A 16,602-nucleotide genomic window follows, 5' to 3' on the forward strand; every position below is an offset into this window, starting at 1 on the left:
GGCCAGTCACTACTGATGTCGATCAAATCAAGGCTTTAATCGACTCCGACCAGCATTTGACGACTACAGAGATCGGACATAACTTCAACATTGACCAATCAACTGTTTTGAGACATTTACGAAAGCTTAGGATGATAAACAAGCTTGATGTTTGGGTGCTGCACGAACTGAGCGAAAATAATTTAATGGACCAAATTTCAGCTTGCGATTTGCTGCTCAAATGCCATAAAAACGAACCATTTTTTAAGCGAATGATCACTGGCAATAAAAAGTGAACTGTCTACAACAATGTTAGTCGAAAAAAATTATAGTCGAAACGCTGGGAGGCTGCTCAGACGGTCGCAAAGGCTAGATTACAGCCGAAGAAGGTCATGCTCTGTATCTGGTGGGGTTGGAAAGGAATCGTCTATTATGAGCTGCTGCCATCCAATAAAACGATTGATTCGATCAAGTACTGCTAACAACTGACCAAATTAAAGCGAGTAATCGATGAGAAGCGGCCCGAATTGGCGAACAGAAAGGACGTTGTGTTCCACCAGAACAATGCTAGATCACACGTTTCTCTGATGACCCGGCAAAAGTTGTTGCGGCCTGGGTGGGATTTTGGTGCACCCACCGTATAATTCGGACTTTGCACTTTCAGACTATCACTTGTTCTGGGCGCTACTGAACAATTTGAATAATAAAACCTTCAGTTCCCTGGACGTCTTCAAAAACCACTTGGATGACTTCTTTGCCCAAAGATCTCAGAACTTCTATGAAAGAGAGATAATGAAACTCGTGGAGAGATGGCAGAAAGTTATTGAACCGAATGGAATATATTTAGTTGATTAAAATCGCTTGTTTTGCTAAATATTTTGCGTTTGAAATTTATTCGATTTTCGCTACGGAATTATGCATAGACCCAATATTATCTGAGAAGTCCAGGGCGAGAGGTATCTGCGACTTCTTCCATCTTCAATTAACGAAATTTTATATCGCAATTATGTACGATAATTTTTTTCAAAATGGTTGATACAGCAAAAGCATGCAAAATTGGAAAATAAAGGTTCAAATTTGCGACGGCATCAGGCGAAAATCAAATGCCGCAACCTGATAGGTTATCATCATCATTAAAAGCACGAGTTATTTGCAGTTGAAGAAAAAGTCAGTTTTTTACTTTAAATGCGAATAACTCGGCGAAAAATCATTGTTTCGAAAAGATTGAAAAAGCATTTTAAAGAGGAGACTCTGTACCATCACATGCTTTCTAGCAGCAATGAGTTATGATATTTGACTCTCGTCATGTGCCGTGGCAAATTCGGACCAATATTTTTCAATTTCGCATTCTCTCGCTTTGTCATCTGCCATTTTCAATAAATTTATCGCTACATTGAAATAAATCAATTCTTTAAGTAAAGATCCCAAGCTTTATTTTCATTCTTTTCAGACCTTTCTATTTTTAATATTTACGAGGTTATCGTCATTTGAAATTTAGTGATTTTTTTCCAAATTTTAAGTATACCGCTTTCTTTTCGACTGTACGTATATCTCGGAAACTACAGGGTGTATAAAAAGTATCGGGGTGGTGAAATATCATAAAAACCAAGCATTTTAGAAAAAATGTTTCAAATAAAAATTATAGGGTTTCAAAAGATCTATTTACTGACATTATGAGTTTGACCTTGAGTGGTGTCGCCAAAGTCAGAACAAGATCACCTTGAATTTTTTAAATGGGACCCTCTATTTTTTATTGTATATTCTTGTAACCCTTCTTCAGACCTTTTCAAAGCACTATAATTTTTTCTACTTTGAATAAGCTGTTTCAAAATTATCGAACTTTTTATAATAAGATCCAGCCAAGACAAGATCAAAAAAGTATTCAGCCAGCCAAGACAAGATCAAAGAAGTGTCCAGTCAGCTAGGCAAGATGATCATAAAGGAAAACTAGCAATTGATTAATGTATCAAATGCTCAAATTGTTCACCATTCATTGTTTGACAATATGCTCGATGATAAAAACTTGAAACAGCATCTTCTTACAAAAACGTTTGAGCATAATCTACGAGTACGTAGTTGAGTTAATCTCTAAAAGAAAAAGTAAAGTCTAACGAATAAGCTAAGAAACAAAAAGATTTATCCAATAAACAGAAATTTGTATTAATTAGATAAATAAATTCAATTAAAGAAAGAAAAATCAGTAAGAAAAATAATTTATCTTTTCCGTATGAAATAATGCGTATCATGTACAAGTAATGTGTTTTACTTCAAGTCAAATTCATTGCAATTGATTTGAAATGATTCGAAGGTGAATTTTAGTGGTGTTATAAATTTAGTACATTAGTATTATTTTTTAATATTACATATGTCTGAAATATAAGTCACGAAATTGCTCCAGTCGCTGGCTAGACATCTTAGAAAGAGCTCGATAACTTTGAAACGGCTTACTTAAAATGGAAAAAATTATAGTACTTTGAAAAAGTCTATAAAAAAGGGCCATAAGAATATGCAATAAAAAATAAGGAATCCCATTTAAAAAATTCAATATAACCTTGTTCTGATCTTAGCGATGCCACCCAAGGTCAAACTCATAATGTCAGTAAATAGATCTTTTGAAACCCTAAAATTTTTATTTGAAACATTTTTTTCTAAAATGCTTAGTTTTTGTGAAATTTCACCATCCCGGTACTTTTTATACACCCTGTATAAGAGATCCTCATATAATTGTATTAAGAAAAGCTATTCAGAATTTCATTCATCATAACATATTTCAAGATGAAAAACATCAAAGGTATTACCTTTTATGAATATTTATCAAAAATCGTATCTCTTATTTTGGTCGAGATTACAATATATTTCAAGCTTATTAAACTCGAAGGGAGGAGGGGTACTTCCATGTGTTTCTTTGTTAAATGAGAGGAAACATACTCGAAATAGACTGAAGACCTGTTCTGTACCGCACGTGCTGCCGTGCTGCATGGCGGGCGACCGGGTTCTCAGGCGCCAGTTTCTTGCAGGCGAGCACGCCTTGCAAAAGAATGGTGTAAAATCTTAGTTTTCGAATAAGTGATGCATAATACAATTCACTCTTTTGAATGTTACAAAAGTACTTCATAGTTCTTTTGTCAAATATGAAATATTAGATTTATTCAGGGTTGGGAAAGTTACTTCGTAAAAGTAATTAGTTACAGTTACAGTTACTTAAAAAATAATGAGTCGTTACTTTTCAATTACTTTTCCATAATAAATGTGCTATTATTTTAAATTTCGTAATTGTGTAAATTTCAAATTAATTTAAATTATACCTTAGTTAATTATACTTTATTATGAATATAAAATGTTATACATTACAATGTTACTTTATTATAAATATATTGAATAATGAATAAACATACTGAATATATACATGGGACGTTCCGCGTCAACCGGATCACCAGCGGCCTAAAAAATTGACGCATCGGATTGGGACGTGTGAGGGCTTGAATTGTTTGTCTACTCGAATACTTTCAGAAGCAACATGGTCTTTCCGGAAATTCAAAATGGTGGCTTCCAGGTGGCACTAAATATACCGAAAGACGCACGAGAACCATAATATATTTTCAATCAAATCACGAGAAACTCCGAATTTGTAACAGAAAATACGATAACTCATATATTTTGATCCGTTAAATCTGAATCTAAGACCAGAATTGCCCTTAAACGTCGCAATTCTTACCTAATCCCCAAAAACGGCTCAAAAACCTCTAAAACCTCTAAAAACAATCAAAAGCGGGTATCCTGATACTGTGTTTTGGATATAGAGCCATTCAAAATAGGTTCTAATACTAGTACCTGGTTCATCGAGTCTAAATTATATACTACGATCACCCTGGAACGTCACAGTTGCTCCCAAACCACAAAAAGGACCTCAAAAATCCTTAAAAACGATCTGAAAGTAAGACTGTGATGCTGTCTAACAGAGACTGTTGAAAGAACTTAATGACTGCAAAGATGATCAGAAGTTTGCGATCGTACGCGCTGTAACGCGCTCCGTATTGTTGAGTTTGTGTGAAAAGAACTATATGGGCTACCACACCCCATCTTCAAGCTGTTCAAGAGCAGCGCCTATGGCTGAGCCTGAAGTATCGGTGATGAGTACAAGCGGGGTTGCATGAGCCAAGAAAGCTGGTTTGACGGCTGAGGCAATATTCTTCTTGGAAGACTCGAACCAGAAAGAAACCTGAAAGCGACCAACACGGCATTTTTGGCGACACCGATTTTTCGTACTGGGAATGGGCGCCATCTGCATTCATTTTGAGAGGGGAACTACGATGCTACATCCACTTTTAGGTCTCGGCGGTAAAACCTGCATCTGGTGGCTGTCCGTGCTACATTCACTTTCAGGCGGTTTATGTCCGTGCTACAACTATAATAGCGTATTTGATAAGCACGGTCTCGCGCATTGTTATGGGTTTGTAACATGAATTAACATGTTAACATGCGCAAAGAAAATAAGAATTGAGATTGTGTACGATTAATATCATGAAAATTATATACGATTTATATCGATATATAAATATATGATAATAAGATGATATTTTGTACCCAAAATTATTTTCTCAAAATATTTCAGCGTTACGTTAGTATTTATTTATACTCCGGCAAGTGTTTTCTAGCGCAATTGTGTCCGTGTGCGTTTAAGGTGTGTGTGACGTACGTATGCGTACGCACTCACACATACACATACACAGACACGTGTTATACGCAACAGAGAGAATTTCAGGGCATATGCTTAAATATTTTTCAATCGCCGTACGTTCTATATAAGAATGAGTCGGCACACACACACACACACACACGCACACGCACACGCACACATGCACAGAAACTGCTCCCGTCTACCCGTCTAAGGCCTTGCCCACCGCTCAACTTGTTTCGACAAGTCAAGCGAGAGAGAGAGAGAGAGGAGAGAGAGAGAGAGAGAGAGAGGAGAGAGAGAGAGAGAGGGGGGGAGCCAAGGAGGGAGGGAGGGAGGGACAGAGAGGGGAGAGAGGGAATGTGTTCGCTTCATAGACATAGTACATCTAGACTGCGTATTCTCCCAAGTTTCAAGAGTGGGAGTATGACTCTCGTAGAAAAGGAAGCACTCTGTTTTTACTGTTCGTTCTCTCTCGCACAGTCCCGATGAAAGGGGTATAGGGGAGGCAATTGCTGTATAGTAACCACCGTCAATCATCAGCTTATAGTGGCCCAGGAAGTCTGTTCTCAATAGTCGGCGGTCCGGACATCTGCGATGACAAAAGTCCAGCTGAATGCTCTGCGCAGGCCGAGGTTGAGTGTGAGAGCGTGTTGACCATAAGTGGCGATGGTTGAAAGGTTGACAGCATAAAGCGTTAGCTCCTGTACGGAGAGCTTCTTACGCATAGTTGACTTGGGCAGCAACGAGACGATCGAGCCAGAGTCCACCAGGAACTTGAGCTGCGTTTTGCGGTCGTAAACATGCAGGCGGTTTTCTGAAGGTGTAGTGCCGGCGTGGGTGGCTTGCATGGACGCCGGCGAAGTTAGTTTTCCGAGCCTGGTGTACTGCAGAAGGTGCACGGTTTGAGGCACCTCTGTACCTAGTTGCCCCAACGTCAATAGTAGTGGCAGGCATCTCCTTGCGCTGAGGGCGAGCGCGCGCGGTGACGTGAGCCGCTTCGAGTACGCTCTTGCTGAGGCTGCTGCTGGTGTAGATTGTCCAGGATCTCCCTGTTTAGAGAGATGAGCTGTGCCATAGTGATGCGCAGCGAGGCCGGTTCCGCCGCGAGGCGATCCTCTTTGCTAGCGGACTTCTGGAACGGCTCGTGGAAGCCATTGATGGTACGGTACGGACTTAATGAGCTCGTCCGCAGCAACTGCGAGTTCCTCAAGGCTGGGAGCCTTGAAAATCCTGAGGAAGCGCTGTGCGTTTGCCGTGAGTAGATCGAGTCATTGACCCTGAACACGTCGTCTGGCACTCGATCTCCGGCCAGGGCACGCATGTGGCGAAGAAGCTGCGACGGCCTTTTGTCGCCGAGTTTGAGCTGTGTGAAGAACTTCAGGAGCTGGCGGCAGAGTCGGTGAGACGAGCCAGGATAGTGTCCTTAAGGCGCGCATATTTGGCCTCACTCGGCGGCACCCGGATGACGTCCTCGACCTCCTGGAGGGACTCAAGGTCGAGCATGGCGACGACCATGTTACACCTCGTGTCATCCCTGCGAACATGGTGCAGGTGGAAGGCAGCTTTGACCTGCACGAACCAGAGTTCTGGCTTTGCGCGCCAGAAAGGAGGAAGTCACCTGCACGAACCAGAGTTCTGGCTTTGCGCGCCAGAAAGGAGGGAGTCACAATTGCTGACTGCCTTGACGGCGGTTGCTGGTGTTGTCTGCGGAGGAGTCATCGGAGGTGGCCTCTGATGCTATTTGCCGGTGATCGACTGGGCGTAGCCTTGCAGCTCATGCTGCGACGATTTCAAGGTCAGAGTACTGGCCGACGAATCTTTGAGCCCTCGCGGTGGTGAGCGGCGCATCGGGTACCAAGGAAACACCGAGGAGATGAAGAAGCCGCACTGACACGCACTTGATGCACGCACTCCAAAAGAAAACTGCCCAATACCAGCCGATACCCAGTGAGAAATGATTCGTCGAACGACGTCGAAACGAGGTCGAATCGACGTCGATTTGAAGATTCGATATCGATTCGACATCGTTTCGACATCGATTAACGAATCATTTCTCACTGGGTACCGCGTATCACGTCGGGGTCACAACTGAAGGGAGCATCTGGGTGGCCCGCCTTTTAGAACTCAGAAGGAAGGCGAAGCGGTAGGACAGGAAAGAAAGGTGCACAGATTTTACGACACTATTAGATAATGTTCGCTTTATTGCACACGGTACACAATGTCGCGGCGAGGTTAGGCTCGACTCGATAAGTCAGGATCTGAGGATCTGATCGTCAATTGTTTTTCGATTGTTTTGGCGCGACGCGGACTAGGAAGGAACAGTGGCGCGGTTACGTGGTGCTGTTTAGAACAGCGGCCGCGGTTGCTGAAGCTGCTTGCGTCTGCCGCTAGATGGCGCGGTAGCACAGGGCTTGTGCTGAGGCGCCACACATTCATTTTCTCTTGATGTATGCGTGACGTCATGGCCGCCATCTTGCCCAAAGAAGCGATAAAAAAATTCTGCTGAAAGGAGTATCGATAATAAAAAATATTGTACCAATGAATATTTGACTTTGCTTGAAGTTTTTGCAATTTGCAATAACGGCTCCAAAAATGAATTGAACAATGCTATGGTGATTATGCCTAACGTCGTTGCGTGAAAGTAAGTGTATTTATCGATATACCTTTGAAACACGTCCCTCTCACTTGGCTTTGCGCACCAATAATAATCTTCCATCTGCGCAATCACGGTCTGAAAAACCATCCATTTGATCTCGAAATCATACCAATTATCTAAATCGATCTATCATTTGAACGTCAACGTCGTCAAATGAAAACATTATTTTTGGCATCATTTCTTTTCTAATGTCATTATTCAATTTTCTTATTACATCATATTAAGAGAAAATATTATTCCAATTTTTTATAAGATATCATTTTTACCAAAAAATACCGCAAGAATACGTCATTTATCCTTTTATTACATAACGAATTCTTGGCACTTCGCATAAGAAGACGTGTCGTCTTCGACAAAAGCGTATTATAATGATTAATATGATAATAATTAAAATATTAATAACCACACAAAAATTATACAGCACTTGATGGACGATTTTTCACGATTTCTTACTTGCAAACGATCATGCTGTAGAGTAAACAGCAAGATTTGCAGTGGCACTTCGAACATAATATCTATCGCGCAGGTCGACTGCATGAACATACGCACATTCTCAACACGATAAATAATCGTGTAGACCAATTCAACTATCAACAATATTGCATGTAAACTGAAAAACAGACGAAACAATCTGTCACTCATAATCTAAGATTTCGTCGCGTTCCGAGCCATCGGCCAACAACAAACAAACTTCAAATCCAATTTGAGGAACGCAATAATTTTCTCCAATGTCATTCCCTTCATGTTGTTCGAACTTGTTTCTCTCGCAGCGAGTAATCGCCCGTTGAATTTTCATAAACCAGAAGTATCCCGATACTTCGTTCGTACAGCTCTCGCAATTCCGCGGAGAACTTTTCTTGCAATAAACGAAGAAAACTCGAGAGACCGGGAATTTATTTCATTCTTAATATTCTTCCTCGCATTTACCGACGATGTTAGAGATATCTCGTGTATTACGCGGCGTTTAGAAATGGTTATTATTCATCCTATCATTTTCCTATCTTTCCAGCGTACGAGCATACAGATTAATAAATTATAACATCGGCAATAATTACGCGAACGTGAAACGCGTTCTATAGCGACTCCTTTCCATTTTTCCTTCTATCTTTTCTGGAATTATCGTTGCAGTTGCACCTCGGAACGATAACGTGAGTAGAAACACATAAATGTTATAGCAAGGGTTTAAATACAATCGATGTTTTGATTATCTGTAGCTAATTTTAGTCACGGTGGAAGAGTATGACATATTCGACATAACGAAAATATAACAATTATCTCTGAGACTATGTGAGAGATTTATAAATCATGTCGAATGTTTAAATAAGCAGGTAGACTGTACGTTTATGTAAATGTACGTGTAGATCTTTTACATAGATAGCTAAATTGTCGAATTATCCAAAATAATTTTTCATTATCTAAATCGTTAGAGTGCAAAAGTAATTAATTTTTAAAGTCACACAAAATTATAAGTATTAGTTACTCTAAAATAAATTTGAAATAATTGCGTATAATTTTATTCTTTTATAAGAATAGGACGGAAAGTGTGTAATATAATAATATATTGTTTATTGTTAAAGTTTCTTTACTTTCTTATCTTTCACGAAATTAAAGGAACAATCACAACTGGTTTGCAAAATTATTTTATCGATCAAATTTTTTTTTTCATTTTGGGCAATTAGTATATTCATCTATACTATTTTGCTACATAGATTAAACTTGTCCCATGTCAAGAAATAGCGGTTTATTGCTCTTTGGATCATTCTTCATCCTCGGAAAGAATAATTCGGAACGTCGTTAAGTAAGAGAATGCGGTTGAAATATACTGTAGAAAGAAAGAATCGTGGACGAATTAATTAAATTCACATGTTCTTTTCTTGATGACATGATTCGTTATCTTACCGAAGCATAATGTTGAAAGGTCAGAGCCTTCAATAGACCGGGGACGGATATAACAATAGGTTGTTGGCATCGAAGCAACGTATACAGTATAATCTTTCGTGTATCAATACCCTGGTTATACCATAAAGAATTGTACGCAGATTCGGCGATGTTGGCACTCTGAAAAGTACCCCCCCCCATCCAATATGTATAAAAATATATATTCTATATATTTCTTTAATAATTTTTTTAATAATTAAATATACGTATATAAGGTGTTTGATAACTCATGTGGCCATAGCTAATGGAGATGTAAAATTAATTGAGATAAACAAAAAAAACAAAAACTGTTTTGTAATATCCCCAATAATTATCGAGTTATTAATTATAAAAAATCTGACGAATTCGCGCACTGAGATGATATTGGAGGAGCATAACTTTTGGACTATAATAGATGTTTAGATTATTAGGATATTATAATAGGAGCATAATTGAACTAAAGCGTGGTCCAGTCGATAAAGTAACTGTTACCGACGCGTAGCAAGATATAGGAGCGACGAGATAAAACATAAATAGCGGCATGTTGTCCTTATCCTTGCCGCACACCAACAAAATTCAGTAATTTGCTAGATCGAATGGGTTTCGCTCTTGGCTGTAACGCTTCTCCAATCATCTATCTCGACGTGTGCTCGTCATATTCGTAATTATGTAATTTATCATATTTGTAAAAGTAATATTGTAATTAATAACTCGATAATTATTGAAAAAATCACAAAATGGTATAGGACTTTTAAATTTATTTTAATTTATTCTATGTCTTCACGAATTTCTCGTAACGAGTTATAAGACATTCTGTATATATTTTTATATAGAGTCTTTAGTAACTCATGTAACGATAGCAATGGAGCAATGGAGACATAAAGCTGATTGAGATAAAAAATAATAAGTCAAATACCATTTTGCAAAAATAGTAAAAGTGACCAAGTTATTTATGGAAAAAATTGAATGAATTAATATGCGCCACGGCAGTAGTAGATGGCGTACTTGGCTGCTCGAACTTATAGCGTGGCTCGCCATGCTTAGTAATAGTTGCCGGCATGCAGTAAAAGGAAAAAATAGCTGCACGCCAACAATTATTGTTATACGAAGTAAACTGCTACAAGCTCAAGCGTCTAAGCATGCCACCCATTACTGCCATGGCAGACGCTAATTCATTTGATTGTTTCCATACGTAATTCGGCTTTCTGCAATTTTTGTAAAATGTTATTTGACTATTTTTTATCACAATCAGCTCTATGTCTCTATTGGCTATGGTTATATGAGTTACTAAACACTCTATATATATAAAAAATATAATTTATCGAGTTTTACAAATTTATTTTGTTTATTTACTGTCATATTTATTATTTATAATACAAGATGATTCAGGACAACTTGTCCTTAAAATGACATGTTCTTGAAATATTTCTAAGACGACTTTTTTCTCTTGCAAAATGTCATCCAAAGTTTTTGTCTTATAAATATAAGCAGAGAGAAACCTGAGAGCGGCCACTAGACTGGTTATATCGGGACGCTTTTTCCGACGCACTTCCTGAGAAAATGTGTGCACATTACATCCGTCCTGAGGGTAACTGCAAATCGTGCACGGTTCTTTTTCACTCTACTTCCTTAAGAAAGATAAAGTAAGTTAGAAAAGCGCAGACGATCAATCGTTCTCCATCTTTGTCTCACCACCGATAAGCAGACCGCGCGGCAAAAGTAGGCACGAGGCGAGTCAGCGGCGATCTTATCGCTAAGTTAGAATCTCCCCCGCCTCTTCGCTTTTTCATCTTTCACGCAACGCACTATCCGCAATTCGGGAAGAAATATTTTGAGACTGCGTAGACAACTTCTAGCAATAATACAAACCCAAATAGCACATGACGTCCTCAGGATTATCCTGAATATGTTCTAGGACGTCCTGGGACCAGGTGGGGACATTGTTATATCCATGGGACGTCCTGAAGATGTCCAAAGGACGTCCCATTCAGGACACTTTTGGGACATTCTCAGGACATACTCAAGAAAACACGAGGACGTCCTCGGGACAGCCACAGGACGAATATTCAGGAGAGTACAAAGATGTTCACTGTGAGGTACTAAGGACATCCTGGGGACGTTCTGTGGATCAGATTTACAGGACACCTTTATAACATTCGCAGGTCATATTTAGGAGAGAACGATGATGTTTTCGGAACGCTTTCAGGATATCTTCAAGACAAATTCAGGGCAACGCAAAGACATTGTCGAGAGAGCTATAGGACGTCTAGTATAGTCGTACTTGTGTACGTGTGTGTGCGTGTACAGAAATTTCATCAACTCCAATTATAAATGAGCTGTATATATATTTCTCTGGTATATATACATTTGTTATAAATAATATTAACTTACTAACTGAACATAAATCTTTGCAATATAATCTTTGTAATACAATAAACTATAAATAAATAAACTTATACTTGTTCTATCACACAAAAATAGTGTGTAATAAAATAATTTTCAAGCTCCTTGGAGCTTAAATCAAACGTAAAAATAATTTTATGGAGGATTCACACTGCATTTGACGTTCGACGTATCGACGATTCGATATCTAATAGGAGAACAGCTTAACCTCTTCTGTGGCTATACTAAAGTCTTTTTTTGGAAGAAAAAAACGGACTGAATTAATTCACACACCTAATATGTACAAACTTTCATTTATTAACGAATTATCTCGTTCTAATAATAATTAAGAAAAGCGTTTGAGTCACGTCAGCTCGCGGCGACGGCTCGTGACTCTCTCTCAACTGTTGTTGTTTTCTTCTTATCGATTTTTCGTCATCCAGACAATCTTCCTTCAGTTGTCAAAATCAACATCAGATGCCTAAGGTTCGCGGACAACGAACGTTGCCACAAATCTTGTGGCTCGGATACAACAATATATTTCGGCCTTTTACGAATGTATTCTGGATATCACTAAATCCCTTATAGTATATCTATTGGACGTACCTAGGATCAAATTTTGGTATGTGGGTTGGGACTGAAAAAATCTCGATCGGTTCAACTATTGTTAAGATATGAATATCTCACCTCGTTTCAACTCGCAGTTTCGCGTAATATAGGCACGATGTGCCTCTTGATAGCGAATGAGATGTTTTAAATTAATTATTATATTAAATTAATTGTATAAAATCATATAAAATTATATAAAATGTTATAATATTAAATTAAATATGATTAAATTAAAATGTATTAGTATTTTAACATTTGAGAATAAAATATTTGATTACAGGAATATTCCCAAACTGGAAAATAAACTTTAAAAATACAAACGAAAAAAACGGAAAGTAGTAAAAAGGGGGAAGAATATTATTCACGGTTTGAAAAGCATAAAATATTCTTACTTTCAAGAAAACCGACGAATTTGTATTCCTTTGTAAAGATTATTTAACTTGAGAATAACAGCTTTCGCCACTTGCAATTAGTATGTGTTTTCATAATAATAAAGAGTTGTATTTTCAATTTCAATTTTTCAATTTGGTTCGATTGCGAGTTATAAATTTTCTTCCCTCTTCGTGGCGGACAAAGTTAAAGAGAACAAAGGTTAGCACTCTGTCGGTCGCAGTCAAACGCCGATGAATTGCGCCATTCCTACCTATCTCTTGTATCCGACTTCTAATAAGCAAACTACTTATCTTTATAATTCCAAAACTGAACTTCGGATAATATCTTGCAAAAGAAGAAATTGTCTTAGAACTTGTTTAAGAACATGTCATTTCAAGAATAATAAGTTGTTCTGAATCACTCTGTGTAGTATAATATGTTGCAGGGAAAAAGGCAAAATGAGTTTTTCACTCGTATACTTACCGTCCTCATCAAGTGATCAGCCGGCCAAGTGCACAAAAGTACCTTCGTCAACGACGAAGAACACACGATTATATACTGAATTTTGATGGATGGCGGAAGTCGCTGTTTCATAAATGTTCAATAGATAATTTGCAAATGAATATTATCCCTTCCTTTCTCTTCCTCACTCCCTACTCTCTCTCTTTCTCAATGTTATTTAAAAAATTTTTATACATACACTGAGAAACGTAACGCCACCGAATACTAAAGCTGCGGTGCTAACACCTAACGATGACAACACCACATGTGCTATAGAATTGGTCACTTCCCTCGCATATCTAAAAAGATTCATTTATTAAATGTCTATTCCGGCTTTTTTTTATCAAAATTCTACAATTAGTAAAATCGTACGAAAGAGAAACATTTCCGCGTGAAATATACTCACCCGCAAGAAAAAACGGGCCACTAAATTTCAACACAATTTTCTAACATCTTTCAATAGCAATAACTCAGTCAAAAATTATCGTATTGAGATGAAACGAAGTTCAAATTAAAGCTTGAGCATTTTTTGTCAACAACTAAAAATCTAAAAATGAATTATAAAAAATAATTTATCAAATGGCGGATGTTGAAAATAAACTTCGATTAATGAGAAAAAATCTGTTTTTTAACTGTTGCATTGCTTAGGGGAATCCGTTCTCTGGCACAAAAATATATGAAGTTTAAAGCTCATTTATTTCCTATCAAATTTATATTTTAATCATTTTTCTACGATCTTTTTTGGTAACGTTATACCGTTTTGAAGAAAATGTTACAAAATGGACAACCTTTTCTTGTAAAGTCTGCGGTTCAGAATAAAAATTATCATGGAAAACTTTTTCAAAAAGGAAATTAACATGTAACTCGATCAAGATGTTCCACGTGATAGTAGATGATCAGATTTAAATCTCGTGTGAATGCATGCGTGTGTATATGTCCTGCTCTTAACATTATCCAAGATCAATGACGTAGACGTGGCAGGAATTTGATCCCGTGTGTGTGCGTGTGTGTGTGTGTGTGTGTCTAACAAGTTGTAAGTTTAATAATGCGTATTGTCTCCTCTCGTATTTAACAATTCTTCTGTTCGTTGGGGCATACTGTAAATCAAATTTCTGATTTCATTTTGTTCTATATTGTTCCATTCTTCTTGCAAAGCATTGCGAAATGCTGCTAACGTTTGAGTATTATATTTTCTTATTCTTCGTTTCAACATGCTGCTCATAAATGCTCGATAGGATTCATATCCGGATTCATAACATTTTCTTTAAAACGGCATAACTTTGTCAAAAAAAGTCGTAGAAAAATGATTAAAATATGGATTTGTTAGGAAATAAATGAGCTTTAAACCTTATACATTTTTGTGCCAAAGAGCGGATATTCCCCTGAGCAATACAACAGTTAAAAAACAAATTTTTTCTCATTAATCGAAGTATGTTTTCAACATCCGCCATTTTGTAAACCATTTTTTATAATTCACTTTTAGGTTTTTGGTTGTTGACAAGAAATGCCCAAGCTTTAATTCACCTTTTTGAGTTTTGTTTCATCTCAATACGATAATTTTTGGCTGAGTTATTGCTATTGAAAGATGTTAGAAAATTGTGTTAAAATTTAGTGGCCCGTTTTCTTTTGTGGGTGAGTATATAATTTTACGTAGATATAAAATTTTCGTTATATTACGAGATAAAAAAATCAACAAAAATTAATTACTTAGTTGAATTAAATATCTGAGCTATTAATAATCGTAACTGATTGGATTTTTACTAGAATCTCACTTTGAATCCCAATTCAAATCTCAAGCATACCTTAAGATATCTTGGTGCTTCTGTATGTATGCTTTACACTCGGCATAATCCGCAGCTGTGCGAAATTTATTGGACAAGATCTCAAAACGTGCTGTCGTGAACCACAGCAGAAGTGCGAGGAAAACGTTAGAACATACTTGGCAATAAACCTGATACATCCCGAGCGCTTGGTGGAAATAAATGATCGCCGTCATCGGTTGATAATCAACACGAAACGGATATTCTATTTCCAGTGGGAACGTATGGGATCGCATGAGCGGCACCACGAGTGAACCAACTAAAGACGCAGTAGTGAGAGCCAACGTAATACCATAGAAGGACGTGTATTTATTGCAATATTGTTGGATCACGTCTCTCTCCTCGACAGTCGTTCGTTCATAGTACTCTTCCATCTCGCAAATAACATTCTGCAAAAAAATCGCGACTTCGTCAAGATGTATAATACCATAACCGTACCAAAATACATTTCAAAGGTACGTCCTTGTTATTGAGAGACGATCTATTTCATATTTTAAGTTTTTTGCAAAAAGCTCGTCGGACATTTTAAAGGATTAAGAACGAAGTTATGTATTTCAAGATATTAAATATTTTTTTTAAATCTCAGTGTTAATAATTTTTACAAATAATTTTTTTAAATCTCAGTGTTAATAATTTTTACAAATGAAGTGGACAACATTGAATGAGAATTCTTTTAGATATCTTTAATATGACTTTTCTATTTTGTTTTCAATATTAATATCACTTGATATCAGTACTATCTACAAGTCAGAATTTAATCAGAACTTTTTAAAAATGACAAATCTTTTGTAGAAATCTGATGCTACGCTTTTATAACCAATATGTAAAAACAACAGATTCTTACTTGCAAACGATCGTATTTCTGTGTAAACAGACATGTCTGCAGCGGTACCTCGCAAAAGATACCCAGCGCACAAGCCAATTGCATGATCAGGAAGACATCGTCGAGATGGTTACTAATCGAATATGTCAATTCGACGACCACGAGCACGCCGTTCACCACTGACAAAAATCGAAATATCCTGTCGAGAGTGACCTGGAAGCTCGTGGCAGTTCGCGATAGTGGCCAACAACAGGCAAACTTAAGATGCACCCGCAAAAACGTTATAATTTTGTCCAATGTCGGCGCGTCTTTCATGCCAATTATCACTGGAATTTTTCTTCGTGAGGCGATATAGACGTAGACACTTTTTCGGTCGTGACTATTATCCTCGAGACTTTCGCTTGACAGTTTTCACAGAGAACTTACCGCACGATAAGCGAGGAAATTTTAACGCACGCTTTTTCTTAGAACAACGTAAAGTACACTTACGAGATGAGAAATATTTCAGAGGATTATTATATAATGCAAACGACTGTTACATTTGTTACGCTAGATCTCCTCTTTTTTGAGATTATGCACGAGCGTGTGTAGATTAATAAGTCATGCAACTGATGAGTATCACGCATATAACGTGCCATAGTAACATCAGTTGTTTCCGACTCGATTTTCCGGTAGTTATCTTCGATATAAATTATTACAGGGCACTCTTTCTCACGCGATTCGTGTATATGTTCGTTTGAAATATGCTATTATAGAGAAGAGTTTTATTTAATTTACGCTTGATATACGTTCATCTTACTCTTTATAAAGTTTTTAAGTATGGCGAGGTAAGTCGACATATTTTACATTGCGTAAAAATATTATG

The 16,602-nt window shown here is 37.5% G+C and overlaps 2 protein-coding genes across 3 annotated transcripts; one reads left to right on the plus strand and one right to left on the minus strand.

Moving 5' to 3' along the window:
- The first annotated feature begins 7,749 nt into the window (after positions 1–7,749).
- LOC105190653 (uncharacterized) lies at positions 7,750–12,317 on the plus strand. 2 transcript variants are annotated; one of them, XM_011153493.3, is made up of 4 exons: positions 7,750–8,461; positions 10,722–10,873; positions 11,146–11,326; positions 11,393–12,317. In XM_011153493.3, the coding sequence occupies exons 2-4, from the start codon at positions 10,791–10,793 to the stop codon at positions 11,414–11,416; spliced, it is 288 nt and encodes a 95-aa protein (XP_011151795.2). In that variant the 5' UTR covers positions 7,750–8,461; positions 10,722–10,790; the 3' UTR covers positions 11,417–12,317. The 2 variants fall into 2 exon arrangements, with proteins under 2 accessions (XP_011151795.2, XP_011151792.2); XM_011153490.3 differs by having other exon boundaries at positions 11,437–12,317.
- LOC105190678 (odorant receptor 43a) lies at positions 8,959–16,158 on the minus strand. Its single transcript, XM_019844855.2, has 6 exons — positions 15,759–16,158; positions 14,897–15,303; positions 13,294–13,393; positions 13,077–13,178; positions 9,213–9,371; positions 8,959–9,135 (listed from the first exon to the last, which is right to left on the minus strand). The coding sequence occupies exons 1-6, from the start codon at positions 16,050–16,052 to the stop codon at positions 9,070–9,072; spliced, it is 1,128 nt and encodes a 375-aa protein (XP_019700414.1). The 5' UTR covers positions 16,053–16,158; the 3' UTR covers positions 8,959–9,069.
- Positions 16,159–16,602: the final 444 nt, after the last annotated feature.

The sequence above is a fragment of the Harpegnathos saltator genome, unplaced genomic scaffold (genome assembly GCF_003227715.2).
Source record: "Harpegnathos saltator strain DR-91 unplaced genomic scaffold, Hsal_v8.6 scaffold289, whole genome shotgun sequence".
Lineage (NCBI taxonomy): Eukaryota > Metazoa > Arthropoda > Insecta > Hymenoptera > Formicidae > Harpegnathos > Harpegnathos saltator.

Excerpts from the sequence above, each read along its gene's own strand:
- LOC105190653 (XM_011153490.3), top strand. The coding sequence starts at position 10,791 with ATGTGTGCACATTACATCCGTCCTGAGGGTAACTGCAAATCGTGCACG. Across the intron at positions 10,874-11,145 it reads ACTTCCTTAAGAAAGATAAA|GACGTCCTGGGACCAGGTGG; the intron begins GTAAGTTAGAAA and ends AATATGTTCTAG. Across the intron at positions 11,327-11,436 it reads ACAAAGATGTTCACTGTGAG|GATATCTTCAAGACAAATTC; the intron begins GTACTAAGGACA and ends GAACGCTTTCAG.
- LOC105190678 (XM_019844855.2), bottom strand. The coding sequence starts at position 16,052 with ATGAAAGACGCGCCGACATTGGACAAAATTATAACGTTTTTGCGGGTG. Across the intron at positions 9,372-13,076 it reads CTGATCACTTGATGAGGACG|AGTGCCAACATCGCCGAATC; the intron begins GTAAGTATACGA and ends GGTACTTTTCAG. Across the intron at positions 9,136-9,212 it reads CCTTTCAACATTATGCTTCG|TATATTTCAACCGCATTCTC; the intron begins GTAAGATAACGA and ends TTCTTTCTACAG.